We start from the raw sequence: 18,725 nt of genomic DNA on the forward strand, positions 1-18,725 counted from the left end.
CTGCAATTGCCGGTTGTATTTCAATCACGGAAAACAACAGTTCAATAATTGACTCTAGATTGACGGAGGCCCTCCAAAACCTAAGTTGACACCATACAAAGACATAATTGATTTGAAATATCGCTGATAGATTGGTTTCATCATGAACAGAAAACTACTAACACTTTTGTTGCTGATTGGAATCTCCACTTTGGCGCTTTATTATACTTCCCGACAACGGAAGCCCAAGCGGTTTCGTTCAATTGCAAGAGCACGTCACGCCGCACAAGCACATACAACAAAAAAGATGAATATATCTTCTGATATATTCAATACTACACAAAACCCCCACCAAGGTACGTGTTAATATCAAATGTACATTGAAGTGAAATGATATGATATCTACAAAAATGGGTATTGTTTCATAATATATTTCTGTTTTTAGCAACTATAGCCTGAGTGATATTTTACACATAATGGAATTTCAAATCTGGCAAAAAATGAATCTATCATTATCTATAAAATTGTCCACTATTCGTGATATCCCTTATTAGCATATTACTTTTTATTATATTATGAATTATTATACATTTGTCACCATAACGCCATGAGATACAGCGTGCCATAATTTTGCGGTATTTTACGGGGTATTTTCATTCTACCATATTAGGAAATGCGAATTTCAAATATGGAACGATTACTCTCAAACAAACATGGCGACCACCAGGGTTTGACCGGACTCCTCACATAGAAGTTCGCTGATTCTGTTCTAAACATTTTAGATTTAGGCATTCCCCTGATGTATCCTTGGAAGGAAAAGATGTATAATAATAAGGTTCATACGATGATACCTCAAAGTATGCACTTCGCGTCGGTCGATACTCCCGCTGTACTGTCTTCGTGCATACTTTGAGGTATCCTCGTAATAACCTCATTGTACTACCAGTACAGGTTTATGAAAATATCCACCCTTTTGAATATACGTTAACACGTTGACGAATAGTTTAACCTAGAGTTTAACATAAGTTTTTTTTTCATTATTGTCAATCAAGAATATGGGAACAAGGTCTGTTCCGTCAACTTTCTTGATTCGTCAAATGAAGAAAGACCAGCGGTTTGGTTAACGAGTTTTCCAAGATCTGGTAACACGTGGACACGTCATTTACTTGAATTGGCTACAGGGATATATACTGGTTCAAGTTACCATGCTAATGGCTTGTATAATGCTGGTAAGTCATGAGTAGGACCTTTGTATAAATATATCCGGGCTTGGTCTTTACTTGAAACATGTTTTTGCTTCGTGAAATCAATGTGTGAACGGAAATCTGTCAGAAGGAGACTAAAACGATTAGTGTATTTGTGCGTGCATTGATGTCTGTTTAAGGGGTTTATCACACATCGGTCAAGAGGCGGTTTGGACTTTATATATACATATAATTGTAAACACTGGTTTTATACAAAGCAGTTCATACGAGGTACTATTCAATATACAGGTTTTAAAGGGGAATTTGACAGTCCACAACTAGGACGAGAGTTGATATATAAATGCCATAGATTTACCAACAGCATGAAGTTTGGTATACTGCTCATTAGAAATCCGTACGACTCGCTTATCTCGTTTTATCAATATCGGACGATACGACATCTTACTCTCGAGTCATACCGAAACAGTAAGTGAAACATTAATCAACATTCAATTCAAATAGCGTGTGTGGCTGGTGAAATGTGACGTGACGTGACGAAGTGCGATGCAGCGTGAAGTGATGTAGTTTGCATTTGCCGCATAGGAGTGGCTGGTATTTTGTGCTATTAAGGCGTTACGTTGTTTTGCGTGGTGAAGGCGCGGCGTGGCGTTTTGTGGTATAGACCGAACGTGACATGGCTTGGCGGGGCGTGACGCTGCGTTGTATAAGCGAGTCGTGGCATATAAGCTAAAGTGTGCCCTCACATTTTGAAAAATAGGCTGTCGTTTGCTATTTTGTTCAATTGGTCATTCTATCGTCAAACTAACGTGGATCAGATAGATTACCAACAAAATGTCATAATTTATTGCTGCAAATACCATATTTGTAGAAAATGTATCTTTCCAACCCTAAACTAAACTAAACTTCAAATGGGTAATCCAGAACATACATCAACCTCGAACAAAGGGTACAAGCAAAGCAACTACATTTGTTATTAATTACAAAGTATTAATATTATAAGCATTATTGATCGTTGATATCATTACAAGCCGGTAGACTGGTTGGTGATCCGCTCCGCTCAAAAACAAGCGACATGTTTTTAACTGTTTCCATGGTGTGACATAAACGTGAAGCTAACGTCGGTTTATAACTTAATGCGCCCCGTATACGAAGTTCGCAAAAACCATTCAGTCTTTAGAAGTCACTCAGTTTATTACTAGGACGTATTCTGCTGTTACATTTATTATTTCCAACTGTTTGGGATAGTATTTTCTAGAATGAAGGCAGCATTTACAGTTCGTTCAAAGTTGCTTCCGTTGATACAGTGTAACAATGTCGGCGCCGGCGATCTCCTATCAGTGCGCAACGTAGCCAACATAAAAAGCATGGTCATTTGAACACTGGTATTATAAAACCACAGTCAGCTGGCATCGGTGTCGCTGGGTGTATATGAGAGAGGGAAGTTGTACAACCAAAATTATTCTCTATCAATAATCCGCCCAAAACAGGAACATTTCTACTAATTCTTGTGTTTTTTCGACGTTTTTCGAAAAACCTGCGATTAGGCTGTTAGGTTTACCCGTAGAAGTGTGCGCAATAAGAAAAACATGAAGAGTAAGACACCTAATAAACGTCGCAAAGAACTATAATACTGGAAGTTTATTTGGACCTTTAATGGGAACATTTTTATTCGTAAAGAAGACCGCACGCCAGCCATTATTATCAACACGGAAAGAGACCTGCAACGTTTTATATAGATCTAGTTCGAGTTGACGCCTAGCGTCCTGTTACCAATGTTACGCTGTTGATGGACGACAGCCAATCGTTGATAAATTTTGTTTCTAAGTCGTATAATCTAGAGTCGTTTCAGGCTAATATTGCTAAACATTAGGTCTATAGACGCTCATTTTGATGAGTTCTTATCTTTTTTGACGTCGCTTGAGTTTTGTTTTCCTATAGTATGTTTATCTGAAACCTGGTTGTCAGAAAGTTCCCCTGTGTGTGTTTTCCAAATTCCTTCCTATAATTTTCTATTTCAAAACCGCCGTGAAAGTAAAGGTGGTGGAGTCGGCATTTATATTCACGAAAACATACCATTTACTACTATTAAATCCAATGATCTGGATATCAATCAATGTGAATCTATTTTCATTGAAATTTGTCTGCACGGTAAGAAATATGTAGTTCAATTTACCGTAAGCCAGGTACTTCACTTAACGAGATTTAGACAACTATTAACCAATTTCGATACTTCTGGTTTTCAGTAAAATCTTTGAATGTGCTGTCAATAAACAGATTATGTCATTTATTGAGAAATTTGATATTTTGTCAGACTTACAATTCGGATTTCGCAAAAAAAAAAACGAAGTACAAAACTGGCTTTATTTGATCTTGTAACTGACATCACAAACGATTTAGATAAAGGATATATTGGGTTTGGTATTTTTATTGAAAAAAAAAAGCATATGGATACTGTTGACCATGATATTTTACTTAAAAAATGAAGTCTTATGGATTTAGAGGGGTGGCATATAATTGGTTCAAAAGTTACTTATCAAATAGGAAACAATATGTTAACATTAACAATACAGTTTCAGGAAAGCTTGAAATTAAATGTGGTGTTCCCCAAGGCTCAATTTTAGGCCCTTTACTGTTTTTGTTGTACATTAACGACATTTGTAATTCTACTGACGTCTTTAGCTTTAAACTATTTGCGGATGATACAAGCATATTCCGCTTCTTTAATTCTCGTCAAATTAATTTGACTGACATTCAAGGTGAATTTAATAATGTTATATTATGGTGTAAGTCAAACAAACTTACCATTAATGCAGATAAAACTAGTTTCTCTATTTTCAAAACAAATAGGAGAGAAGTAAAAATCACAAACAGTTTAAAATTAATTCTATTTCTTTGAGTCAGGTTTAGTCTTTTAGTTATTTGGGCGTTCTTCTTGATTCTAGTCTCTCCTGGAAATTTCATGTTCAGAAATTAATTAAAACGATAACTCCCATTGTGGGTATTATTTCAAAATTGAGACACTGTGTTCCTAAATCAATCTTAGTAATGATTTATCACTCACTTATTTTACCAAATTTGTCATATTGCATAGAAGTTTGGGGCCATACTTACGAAACAACCCTTAAGCCACTATTTATTCTACAAAAACGAGTCGTGAGGCTAATTAATTGGTCGAACTTTTATGATCATTCCAAACCACTCTTTAAAAACATAGGTATATTAAATATATATGATCTTTGTAAATTACAAACAGGAATGTTAATTTTTGATCTGAAAAATAAAAATCATGCGAGATGTGTTTCTAGATTATTTTGAACCAGTTCAGCACTCGCACAGTACAAGATCTGTAGAAAACGCAAACCTTTTTGTGGAAAGGAAACGTTTAACTCAAAGTCAACACAGTGTAATTTATAGTAGTACCTTATTCTGGAACTCATTGCCAGTGTCATTAAAAAATATCACATTTAAACAAGGTCTTAAACAGTATCTCTGTAATGAATAACCCGGTATTGACTTATGTAACAATTGTCACTCTCTTGAGTTTTATGACATATTTTTGATCAGTTTTAAGTATTCTTATATACATTACCTTTGAATATTTGTAAGAATATTTCTGATAATTTGACTAGTTTATAATTAGGGTAGGGACATGATGTTTTACTAGCTCTTTTTGAGCTATTTATCATGTTCCACACCATAATGACAAAGCATTATGTATTTAGCAAGTACCCTATTGTATTTACTTTATAGTGAAATAAAATATACAATACAATACAATACTGTAACAGTAGAACATAGAGGGGGTGAAACGGAAGAGCATCGCCAGGAGATAGACGCAGGGCTCTTTGGCAACGACCGCAAACGTGTCGTGTCCAGCCATTGGTTGGCCACATAGAGGTCAAAATAAGCGTTCTATTTTCACAGTTAAATTTGGCTCTTCCGTTTCACCCCTCCGGAATGTTCTACTTTCGCAGCCTAATCGATTTTGGCGGATTATTGATAGAAAATAATGACTTTATTACAAAAACGATGAAAAAACGTGAGTTTTTGCCTTAGTTATTTTTTTATTGGCGAAAAACTGCGAAGTCGGCAAATTTGGTTGCACAACTTCCCTTTATCATATACACCCAGCGACACCGATGCCAGCTGACTGTGTACAAAACTGGTAGGAGGTAATACATTTGGGGCGAAAGTATTCAAAAATCAGTTTTTGGATGTTGCAATGGCAGTGGTGGGCCAGGATTGTTTTCCAATTCCTAATTTTCGAGTTGTTAGTTTTCCTCGGAATCCCGCTAGAGGGCGCATCCAAGATACCCGGATGACGAGCCTGAGTGGGGTTGTTTGACGTTGTTTGGCGAAAGTATTCGAAAATCAGTTTTTGGATGTTGCAATGGCAGTGGTGGGCCCGGTGGTGGACCAGGATTTTTTTCCAATTAGTGACGGTACGACCTACCTCAGCCAAGCCCCGTTGCTGGTGAAAAGTTACCCCAACTTTGGGGTCAAATTTCTCGGTAATGAAAACAGATATCAAAAATTCAAATAGTAACTTTGTGCCCACACTCAAGTTGAGTAGAATGAGCTATGTCTGTAGTGTTTTATCCCAAATTTGTAGGAGGAGATACATTTGGCGCGAAGCTATCCAAAAATCTGTTTTTGGCTGTTGCTATGGCAACGGTGGGTCAAAATTTTTTTCCAGATTTTTCCTAATAACTAGGGTGAAGGTGTGACCTACCTGCCAAGTTTGAACGAAATCGGCCAAGCCAAAAAAATCACAGAAGAAATCATACGTGAAAACACTGGAAATGTACACACACAGACACACACACAAAACGACAAAAGTCATTATAAGGGCAATCCTAGCGGAGCGGATCGCCAACAACCACATTAAATTAAATTTCATTAAAAGTTGCACGATTGAAATATAAAGCGATGAAGGGATCTTAACAGACACTCACATGGTGTATTCCCATCGTTCAAAGCTGTGTGACAAGGGCATTTGAGATCTGGTCTACCCCCTAAACGACAGTGTTACAAACACCGATGACATGCATGTGTCACGCGAACAATCGTTCGTACGTATCCTCGGGGGCGGAGCTACGTCACAAGACGTTCCACGTTGCTAAGACGCGCACCACTGTACATGCATTTCTATGGGCTCTTTTCGCGCTGCTGTGAAATGCCGGTCGAGCCGGTGAAAATTCGAGAAAACAACACAAACTCAACTTTGAAGTAATCCTGAACAACCAAATTTAGATATGTTACACACGTAGGGCTAATCGTGTTATACTGTTCAGGGGAGTCTCAACCAACATCCCAAAGTATCGTTTTCTGCGAGTTTTTGGCCTTTGTTTTCACCGCCAGGGTTGCCAAGCGGTGAAAATGCCCGGATGTCCGCCCCGAGGATACGCTAAACCTTCCCGTGGGGTCGTCGCACATGCGCAGTGAAGTTCATGAATTTTGGACGTGTTATTTGCGTTATACATGCCGTCAGGTGTAGTTAAGTAGATTCTCGAATATATAATGTTTTGTTCAATGAAAATAAACGTTCCGCTAGTAGTATATGGTGTCTATGTCACCAGGAAACGATGGAAACTCTAACTATTATTGAAATAATGAATTGAAATTGGTACGTATACCTCGAAACTAAGAAGTTTTCGCTACGGAAGCTTCGAACACACACACGTTTTATTTATCGATTGAGTCCTAGTAGTTATATATATTGATATTTAAATTATTCACTAGCTCGTAAGTTGCCAGCACAGTTTATTTTTATGTAATAGTTTTAACTCGCACGTTTCAAGCACGGCGCATTTTTATTTATTTAAACAATAATGTAACTTTAAGCGACATATACGAGCCGAGTACATGGCACGCCGTCTCGCTGTCGGTCGCGGCCTTGCTACGCTTGATAGCCGATATGAACCGGCTGGATCGACTGTGCGTAGCGATGCATACCGGGGTACATGTCGTATCGTTAACCCACCACTCGCGTGTTTTCAAACCATCAAGGTAAATGTTATTGGCAACTGCCCTGTAACTGTAGTTATTTTTAAATTCTACAGGAGGCCGGCGATTTGAAGAATACTTTCGGATACGGATACTTTCATTTGTTTATGCAAACTGTGACCCGAACTGTATCATTTACCGGGAAGTCAACGCTGAGGAAATACAAGTCACGTCGGTCTTTCGTCGGTCTCGTTTCGCAAATAGTGTAATACTACTAACTACAAAAACAGGAGAAATTCATCGCACTCTGTGGACATACCCCACCTTGTTTATCGCATTTGCTTGGATGAATACCCCGGTCTAGTTAACCTTAGTTCATCGACACCTGGCGACCTATTCGGTTGGCCACCAGGACAGCGGCTACAGTCGCGGAATCTAGAAGCGCGAGTACGGAACGCTTCGACCGAGCGCGCTTTAGCGTACATAACAGACGACGGTGCCCTCACAAAGTTGTCTGATTTCGATATTGAAATCCGCTGTTGTTGGCAATGGATCATTTTATTTGATGCTGACTTTTGTATTAAATACTTGTTATCTAACAATCTCTCTTTTTTTTTAAAAGGTTTCTCCTTTATTCGTTTTCAAAAAAACATTTACTGCATTCACATCCATGGTACCGGGTCTTGATGCTCAATAATGGGATACATGCCTTATCGCGAATAATCTGCTGCCATGGCGTCATAAAATCCACTGGTATTTATATTGCTATAATATAATTACTAGTTACTTGTATATACTATATATGTCTATGACAATAGATATGACAAATAATTCATGATTTCCGAGCTTTTCGTAAAGAAAAACGTTTCCATTTCTAACGTAAGCGGGCGCACGCGATTGGATTCCTACGCTACGACGGTTTATCAGAACGTAAGGGGCGCAATATAGTGAAACCTATTTAATACATCTGTATCATTCCATACTAAATGTTCAATATTCAAATACTTGAATCAAGAAGTAATTCACAATAAATTATTCATTTTATTTTGAATTTATTCAATCAGAAATTATTTGTCACAGCTAACAACTGAAAAGTTGCATCACCACAGTCCAGCATTACAGTGCTTGTTTCTTGTCTTCGGATTTTTTTCTCAGACATAGGCGTTACTGTTTTACAGTAACACAACTGTTTTTGTCCTTGCATGTAATTTCTTGTACCCGTTGGAGACTAAAAGATAGTACACGAGTATCGTTTTCTTAATGTAAAGGCGGCTACCTTGCTACATTCGCACCAATCAATGAATAAAACATGGAGTTTCTGGCATTCTTGTAAAATTCATCATTGTTGAGCGGCAAAATCAAACATTTTGCCGAATATCAATGGATTGGGAATAATGACATTCCATGTCATATTTGCTCCTTATTTTTTAAATATTTTTCTGTTTTTCAAATAATATGTTAGTAATGAAGTACTTGGCACCGTCGACATTTCATATAGATAGTTCTGCGCAAAATTTTTCAAATGAACGAATTCAAGCGGTTGAGATGCGATTCAGCTAATTCACTTTCCTCAATGTAGCAATTGATTTTTGAATCCACCGTCCGGGAACTCCGAACAGTTCGAACTCCGCGAATGACGGATTTGCAGCGCCCTACACCGTAACACCAGCACGGAGCGTTTGAAGGTACTTGGAAAAGGTCAATTGTTCTAAATAAAACATTACATATTTCTTTTTTTTACAGACTTGGATTGGATTAACTGGGCCAAAAGAAAACATGAAAAATGGTTAAATTTAGTTGAAGATTGGTTCAAATCGGGGAAATTATTCCTGGTTGTCCATTACGAAGATATTGTGAAGAATCCATTAGAGGAGGTGGAAAGGATGCTGAACTTCCTGAATATAACATTCACCCCAGAACGCCGCAATTGCGTACAAAACGACATTGAAGGAGCGTTTCACAAACAGCACAAAGAGCAATTTAGGTTTGACCCATTCACCAAGGAATTACATAGGCTTATTAATACAGACATTCAAATAGTAAATAGACTACTGCAGAGCAGAAATGAGACACCTATTCCCGAACCAACCTATGACAATGAATTACGTAAAATAAATTTACAGAAGTCAAAGCGCAACCTGAAAAATTGAATGTACAATCGTCATGAAATAAATACAGCCAACATCACAGGAAAGCGGGGGTATTGTAAGGGCGTAGCTATCGCGTGGTGTATACACATATATACAATGAATATATGAAATTCCTAGCGCAGCTCGACGTAATTACTCATGAAATAAAAATAGGAAATAGACAATTCCTTCACAACAGTCCGATGTTCCGGATTGTTCCCCACTAACACAATAGTAACTTCAATTTAATATAAAGTAGCAGGCAAAGTTAACACAATGCTTCTATCCACATATGATTACCTGGTTTCCCCCCATAGGATGACGAAAGCCACTCAACAGCAGTATACGATCTACTGACTCGACTGTATGTTATTGCAGAATGACCATGTGAATAAATATCAATATATTAAATACTGTAGCAAAAAAGTGATAATAAACATTCACAAAATTGCGCGGAATTTTGCTAGATGGTACCATTTTCATCACTGCAATGGAGTCGACACATCTTGAAATCAGCAGTAATGTTCGACCCTCAATATCAACGTGACAACAGATGTTCACTGACTCAATAATAATGTAAGCCACGTGATGAAACATACGCATAAGAGTTAAATTGTTGACCCTATGAATGAAAGTACCACTCTCTACCAACTGTGCTATTAACAGGACTACTCTTGTTTAGACTATAGTGTTAGCTTTTGCAAAATGCTTATTGTCTGCGTGTCTAAAATTACACTGGAATAATATTTATAAAGTATATTCATAACGTCAGAAGTTATTTGTTTCACACATGATCTCGTGAATTCATTTCAGTTAGTTCAGGTTTTTCCACAGAATTTAAAATCTTAAATTAAATATTTAAAATATTTCATCTTAGGTGTAGTGTGAAGGCTTCCCAAGTTTAGTGGCGAATTATTGGCATTGGTGTGACGTAGCGCTTTTTTTGTCGAATAGCAGTGTGTTGTTGTTGAGAAAGTCAAACATCTTTTTGGATGGTTGAGTGTGTTATTGTTTGAAGTGACGCAATCAGAGTCATGCCATTTCTCTGTCTTGTTTCTAGCAATACATATCAACAACAACACAACTCTGATCACTTCCCTGATATGTAAATCACATTCAAACCGAATTGCCACACAATCGTCAATTAGAGCAAGCGTTGCCAATCTGTCTATCCCAAGTAAAACAAAAACCAACAAAAATCACCAGACTTAAAGATATCACGCATTTAAATTAGGCTTAAATTTATACTACAATTTTCCCCGTCACTAGAAAACAGCTAATATTCACACCACACGCCAACTCAATCGGGAATTATTTTTATAAACGATTGTCTTTTCTGGGAGTAATTTCGAATGTTAGGCGAACGTTAGAAGGGCAAATGATATCCTTGCGCGAGGGCCATAACGCCCATATTCGGGCTGTAATATTTGTTTTACATTCCATTAATAACATAAAGAATACAGGGTTTATATCTTAATATTTAAAGGTAATTCTTATTTGTCATAAGCAGTAACAAAGTTTTGCATGCAATTGCGTTAATCGATAAGTTTGGCACTGCGGATGGATATGTTTACGCATCCTGTTAACCGGCCCCCTTGACAACCCGCAGACGATAATGGCTGCAGCAGACGAAATGGATATTATGCAGTGGTAGGACAGGGCCAACTTGATGAAAATCTTGGACCAGCACCAGAAAATGAAGTATCAGACGAAGCGGACGGTTTTATAAAAGCACACAGAAGCAAAGTACCGTTAAAACCACCGAACGTGATGTCCGTCGCTGTACTTAGTTGCTAACTCAGAATACCGGAGAATTGCGGCGCCTGGAAGACATACCACGAGTCGAGTTGAATGAGCTTCTGAGCAAAATTTTCAGCAGCATAAAGAAGAAGGACGGAGACGAACATGAGCCAGCTTCCCTCACCAATATGAAGTGTAGTTTGGAGCGCTATCACCCACGCATGTTAAATCACGCAAATTCAGTCGTTTACGGGTTGTTGACACTACCTCAGAATTCAGCCAGGAAGCTCATGTATCCGATGTGAGTTGTTTTACATGTATTGTTGTAACATTGTATTTGTGTGTGGTTGCAAACTTAAATTAAAATATTGAATATTAACATCATCATGTTTGTATTTTTTATTTTTTATAAATTTTCTACAAGCAAACGAAAGTATTTCTTTGCGAATTTATTTTATCATTGGTCCTCTCTGTTACTGTTAACGACGGTCCGTAAATGGCTCACTGGACCGCAAAAATCCCCGGATGTTCCTATTTTAAAGTGTGTGTTTGATTGGCGGGCGGATGAAGGCATGTAATAAAACATTTCCTATGGTACAAAGGACGCAATACATATCTTTCTCTCTTTATCATAGGTAGTATAGATGTGATATTATTAAAAAATAGATATGTGTTGCTGTATTTCCCATCATGTCTACACTGTATAAACTGTTAACGTAGTCAGCGGGATTCAAACCTACACAGTAAGAGCTCATTGAAATGTTAGTCTATCGCCCCAACCACTCGGCCACGACTACTGCTATGTTGTACTGTTTAACATAGCAATGGGATCGACAAATGTTGGAATCATCACATAAGTTATGTGCGCCAACATTGATATCAACAATAGACGTTTACTGTCTCAATGAAACTTTCAAATAATTCAAAATTAGGCTATATAAGGGAATTGTGTTTATTGCTACACTTGCATATCGAGTATACATACCCTAAATAGACGTAGTCGGCAGGATTCTAAGCTGCGAGGCAGAGCCCAATAGATTTCTAATCCATCGCCTTAACCACTCGGCCACGACTACTGCTTTGTTTTTCTGTTTAACACAGCAATGGAATCGACAAATTTTCGATTCATCGAGTAAATAATTTCCAAAAACATTGATATCAACAATAGACGTTTTAAGTCTCAAAGTAACTGTCAAATAATACAAAATACGCCAAGTACGGGCATTGCTATACTTACATTTCGAGTACACATCCTAAAGATGTAGTCGGCAGGATTCGAAGCTGCGTGGGTAGAGCCCAATGGATTTCTAATTCATCGCTCGGCCACGACTACTGCTATGTTGTTTGCACACATTTTCGAAAGCATTGATTACAATAGACGTTTACTGTCTTAATAAACTGTCAAATATTTCAAAATACGGATTGAGTGTATTGCTACTTTTCGCCCATTTCGATTCCACACAAACGCTAAATGGAATTATTCGAATCTGGTAATTCAATATTACAACTTCACAGCTCCGCCAATAGAATAATAGCTATGAAAAAAATAATCTAATGATTAGATCACATGGAATTAACGCCTGTCTAGCGCCGCATCATTTAGCTTACTAAGTCGAGCATTGATAACATCACCGTGCATGTTTAATTCCATCGGTTATTAAACTTGTAACAGGTACATGTTATGCACACTCGCAAAATATATTAATATATAAAGCGGTTTATTATTAAAAATACTAAAATCAATAAATCGCTACATGCACAGTAATTGAGACGTGTGTGAGCGTTTTCTTCTAATAAATATCCTGCATACAGTCGTTGGTAAGTATTAATTGTGTATATTATAGATGCACACCGTAGACGGCATACAGAAGTGTCATATATATGAACACTTATATAGTCAGGTGTTTATTTTTTTAATATTGGAACATTGCATATGTGTTTGTATTTGAAAATAAAACAGTTTAGGAGAAAATGTTTAGTTACTCTTATAAATTAGTGAGCATGTCGTATACATACACACTTACCAGTATGAAACCTGCGTAGTCAGATGTGTTACCTTGAAACATTGCACGTGTTTGTTTGTTTGTTTTAGAAAGTGCTTCAGGATAAAACAATTTAGAAGAAAAGTGTTTTGTTATTCTCATGAATACAAATGTGCCTCATGCATAGTTTAAACATCGTCGGCGATTTGCTTTCTGGGGTTTTTCAAATTGAACAAAAAGATATAAATCACATGTGAATGCTCAGACGTTATTAGAACTACAACCATGGTCCACCACATGCAGAGTATTAAAATCCATCGGGCCATAATGTACTTATTTTACCACCGATTTGCGGTTGTACTCATAGGTTTATAAGACCATATAAGCGTGCATACAACCATTTCTTCTACAACCTGGTGCTTTACATAAAACTATTTTCTGAAAGTAATGTCATGATCATCCAATTGTGCTTTGAATTACGTCACCTTCGGTGATTGTCTAATTGGCTTATATGCCAGACATGTCACTCAATTTTGTTAACACTACTTTCATAAAAGTTAATCCATAAATGTCTTGACAATAAACACTTTAATGGCACAATTATGTCGCTGTGAAACGCATGTTTTATTTTGAAAAAGTGTATTTTTATGTGTTCACAATAGGCTTTATAATAAGTCTTTTAATAAATCCCCCAAAACACTACACGTTTTAATTGTAACAATGGATTTCAATTAAAACACTGTGTTTAATGAAAAAATAAAAGTGCTCCAAAGATTTACAGATTAGATAATTTTGAGTATGTAAAAAAATTAGAAGATAAATCAGAAATTCCCGCAACGACTTGAATCATGTGGAAAATATTTCTACTTAGATGGAACGCCTCAAAACAGCCATTTTGAAAATCGGTATACGTTTTGTCGAGAAGAAAACACAGATTATGTGAAAAAATCAAATATGTATACACAATATCGGTTAAATTTCCTGATTAAAACCATTCTAAACTTTAAAAACTTAAAGATGAACTTGACGGCACTGTTAAATAAGAAACCAAGTGAGCCGCTATTCGCAACACAGCCTAGTTTTTTGAAGAAGACAGAAACAAACGAATTATTTTCTCACTTTATAAAAAAAAACGTAAAAAAAATAAAACCTATTAAATCTTCGATTGGTTGGCGAAAAATCGAGACAAACAATATATCGAATACTGTAACAATTCTTACCTATATTTATCAATTTCATTCCAACCTATAAAATACTGATACATCTTTGGATTTAAGTAATCTGTAAGTCTGATGAATTTGTCTCTTTTTCTGGACGATGGACAGAATTTTAATATTTTTAAGAATTGTTAACTATGACTGTTCTCAGCCACAGTTGCGTGACTCTATCAATTGTTTGAATATGTATTTGGCTGCAATGTAGATAACATGCAAATGATCAGAATGTTATGTATCAAGACACATTTTTAATATGTCATTTCACACTATAACACTCAATATGTTACAACACTCAACACAAAGACGGGTTTACCTTACAACTCACTGACACTCACTTTTGACAACATTGAATTTAAAAAATGACGGTTGTTAATTTCTTGGTTGGATAAATTGAAAATACTACTTCGTTTGTATGATATCAACAAACAATATTAATAAACACAAATAAACTAACTTATAGTCTGTGGTTGGGTTACTTTCTTGTTTCTAAAAGACATTTTTTAGTTTTGTAATGAAATATGAACAGATCAAACACCATTTCATATACTTATTTATTCGCATTTATTTTGTCTATTTGACCAAGAAACTGAATAATACACAACCGAGTTATACAATAATTTACCGAGTTACGAACATCGAGTTAAGAATACATCGAGTTACAGAAATGACCACGCCCTTATTTTAGAAACTACGCCCACTTTTGTGAAAAGTCCACATTCAGTAACTCGAAGTTTAAATAACCGTTAACAAAAGTTCGAGTTACGGGCAACATACCGGTATATTTTTTGTTTTGTTTAACATTCAAACTCGAAAATCACCGATGCACGCAAAGTGGACATTTGTTGCAAGACCACTGAATAACCATTTGATAAATTTGTCATGAAAATACAGATCTAGGGTAATCTCTAAACAATTCATACATTTCCTTAATATAATGAAATAAGATTAGGGTCTTCAAGCGAGCAAAAACCCTAGACGTTTGTCAAGAAAGAAAACAAAAACACTCAGCTACACGTCAGGAACGCCGACGCCAGGACGTCTAAGATCATGTAAACACAAAAACTGATGACGTTACGTGTATACGTCAAAACGTTCATTATACTGCCTGATAATTGTTGCAAAATGTCCATTGTTCACGTGAATGAAATTACACCAGGGTAATTATCAATATATTCATTTCCGAAATTAACGTTCTATTTTTGAACAATATCTCGTGAAATCATTTGAATTATTTGAGACCGTTTCACAATGTTTAACATTAATCGTCGATGAGGGCAGCCATATTGTTAGAAAACAAGTAATACAAATCTGTGATGCAGCGTATTACGGGAGGTGTTCACGAGACAATTGTAAGCCCTAAAAAGTCCTAAACAATGAATGAATCTGAACACGAACGGATAAATAATAGGTGAACAGAAAGGGTTACATCAAATTTAGTATATCTATTTTCACTAACTGTTTCCAGACTCAACTATAATTGTACTGTGTAATTTTGATTCAGGGCCATTTCCTGATCATTTTGCAATAAATTTTGAATGAATAAAATGAAATCAAACTCCATTTCAAACAGTTTATCAAATAAACTTTTGAAAATAAAAACACTGTAAGAAACATTCAGAATAGGATGATCAAAGTAATTATAAGAAAGTCTACAAAGCCTTTACAAAATCTGCAAGATTACTAGATAAAAAAAGATTACAAACTTTAAAGATATTATTATTAGAGAAATCTAAATAAAAATATATATTTGTATATATTTATAAATATTGATCCGAAATTTTATGTTATGTAAGTTTCCTAATTATTGGGTAATTGCTATTGGGGAAAGATATTTGCCGCCAACTTGAGATTGAAGCGTTTATCATTAGATATATCATCGCAGAAATATTCATACCATTTAGCTGCAATCTGTTCAACCCAGAATACTTATCATTGCTCACAGCTGATAAGGTAGTTTAAAGTTTATCTCTAGTTAGCTTATTATCGAGAAATTCTTTATTGTAGTTATCTTAAATTACTTAAATCCAAAAGTTTGTCAGTGTTATGTAGCTTGGAATAAAATTGATAAATATGGGTAAGAATTGTATCCGGTATATCGTTTGTCTTGCGTTATCGCCCACCAATCAAATATTTGATAGTTTCATTTTTTGATGTTTTTTTTTTATAAAGTGAGAAAATAATTCGTTTGTTATTACGCCTTCTTCAAAAAACTAGGCTATGCTACGAATAGCGTCTCACTTGGTTTCTAATTTAATAGTGCCGTCAAGTTCATATTTTAGTTTGTAAAGTTTGGTATGATTATAGTCAGAACATTTGATTTTTTTCAGAGCTTTTTAATTTTTTTTTCATAATCTGTGTTATGTTTTTATGACAAAACGTATACCTATTTTCAAAATAGAACTTTTCTGGCGTTCCATCTAAGTAGAAAGGTTTCCATATGAGTCAAATCGTTGCGGGAATTTCTGATTTATCTTCTATTTTGTTGACATACTAAAAAATATCTAAACTGTAAATTTTGGCAGCACTTTCATGTTTTTCATTAAAACACTCTGTTTCAATTTAAATCACACTATAACAATTGTGTTTTATATTATAAAACATGTCCGTGTTTTATAGGACATTTATGGAATAAGTTTTATTCAAGCAGTATTAACAAATTTGAGCGAAAAGTCTGGTATATATGCCAACAATCACTGAACGTTACGTAATTCAGAGCATAATTAGATGATCATGACATTGCTTTCAGAAAATAGTTTTATGTCAAGCACCAGCTTGTGGATGAAATAATGTAATGAGTCTTCTTTCGCTTTTGACAAACGTCTAACTTATGAGTACAACCGAAAAGTGGTAAATTTAGTACATTTTGGCCTAATGAAATTGATACTCTGCATGATTTTATTACATGCCTTTAATAACATAAAGAATACAGGGTTTATATCTTAATATTTAAAGGTAATTCTTATTGGTAAACAGGTATATTTTTCATAAGCAGTAACAAAGTTTTGCATGCAGTCGCGTTAACCGATATGTTTGGCACTGCGGATGGATATGTTTACGCATCCTGTTAACCGGCTCCCTTGACAACCTGCAGACGATAATGGCTGCAGCAGACGAAATGGATATAATGCAGTGGTTGCGGTCAATAGGACAGGGCCAACTTGATGAGATTCTTTGACTAGCACCAGAAAACGAAGTACCAGACGGAATGGACTGTTTTATAAAAGCACACCGGAAGCAAAGTACCTTTATAACCACCGAACGTGATGTCCGTCGCTGTACCAAGTGGCTAGTAGTAAGTAAGTAAGTAAGTAAGTAGTAGTAAGTAATTTATTATAGTGACCTGCAGCTCAGAGAACTACCCAGCCCAGTGGACTTATAAGTCCTAACTCAGAATACCGGAGAATTGCGGCGCCTTGGATACATTCTGAGCTAGTGTCAATAACCCGTATACGACTGAATTTGCGTGAGTTGTTTTTACATGTATTGTTAAATTTATATAAATTTTCTGCAAGAAAACGAAAGTAGAATTTCATTGATCATTGGAACTCTCTGTTGCTATTGACGACGGTCCGTACATGGCTTACCGGACCGCAACAATCCCCGGATTTTCCTATTCTAAAGTGTGTGTTTGAATGGCGGTGGGCGGATGAAGGCATGTAATTAAAAACACTTTTCTTTTAAACTGTTTTATTTTGGAAATACTTCAGAAAACAAACACACCTGAAATATTTCAACCTTAAAACACCTGACTACATAAGTGTTCATATATATGACACTTCTGTATGCCGTCTACGATGTGCATCTATAATATACACAATTAATACTTACCAACGACTGTATGCAAAATATTTATTAGAAAAAATGATCACACGCGTCACAATTGTCGGCAGACATACTCTGCATGTAGCGATACATTTTCAATAATAGTATTTTCAATAATAATATATGTTCATATATTTTTGAGTGTGCATAATTTGTACTTGTCACAAGTTTAATAACCGATCGAATTAAACTATTAACTAGTTTTCTATTGACGGAGCTGCAATATTGAGTGCCAACTAATATGGTGATTACCAGATTCTAAGCCTACCGAATACGGACATTTAGCGTTTGTGTAGAATCGAAATGGACGAAAAGTAGCAATAATACAATCCTGGTATTTTGAATTATTTGACAGTTTCACTCATTACTTACTTGATGATTCGAAAATTTGTCGACTTCATTGCGGTAAACAATAGAAATTAGCAGTTGCCGTGACCGAGTGGTTAAGGCGATATACTAGAAATCCGACTGTCGACTACGTCTACTTAGAGTCTGTAGACTCAAAATGGAAATACAGTATACAGTGTATTTTAGATTATTTGACAGTTTCATTGAGACTGTAAACCTCTATAATTGATATCAATAATTTGCGAAAATTACTTACTTGGTGATTCCAAAATTTGTCTATTCCATTACAGTGTTGAACAAAATAACATAACAGTAGTTGTGTTCGTATGGTTAAGACGATAAACTAGAATCCGTTGT

At 35.9% G+C, this 18,725-nt stretch overlaps 1 protein-coding gene across 1 annotated transcript; it reads left to right on the top strand.

Annotated features, from left to right (window-relative positions):
* The first annotated feature begins 286 nt into the window (after positions 1 to 286).
* On the top strand, positions 287 to 9,280 carry LOC102807877 (sialate:O-sulfotransferase 1-like). Its single transcript, XM_006818734.1, has 4 exons — positions 287 to 335; positions 1,032 to 1,208; positions 1,473 to 1,649; positions 8,874 to 9,280. The coding sequence occupies exons 1-4, from the start codon at positions 287 to 289 to the stop codon at positions 9,278 to 9,280; spliced, it is 810 nt and encodes a 269-aa protein (XP_006818797.1).
* The last annotated feature ends 9,445 nt before the right edge of the window (positions 9,281 to 18,725 follow it).

The sequence above is a fragment of the Saccoglossus kowalevskii genome, chromosome 4 (genome assembly GCF_978046115.1).
Source record: "Saccoglossus kowalevskii chromosome 4, keSacKowa6.1, whole genome shotgun sequence".
Taxonomy (NCBI): Eukaryota; Metazoa; Hemichordata; class Enteropneusta; family Harrimaniidae; genus Saccoglossus; species Saccoglossus kowalevskii.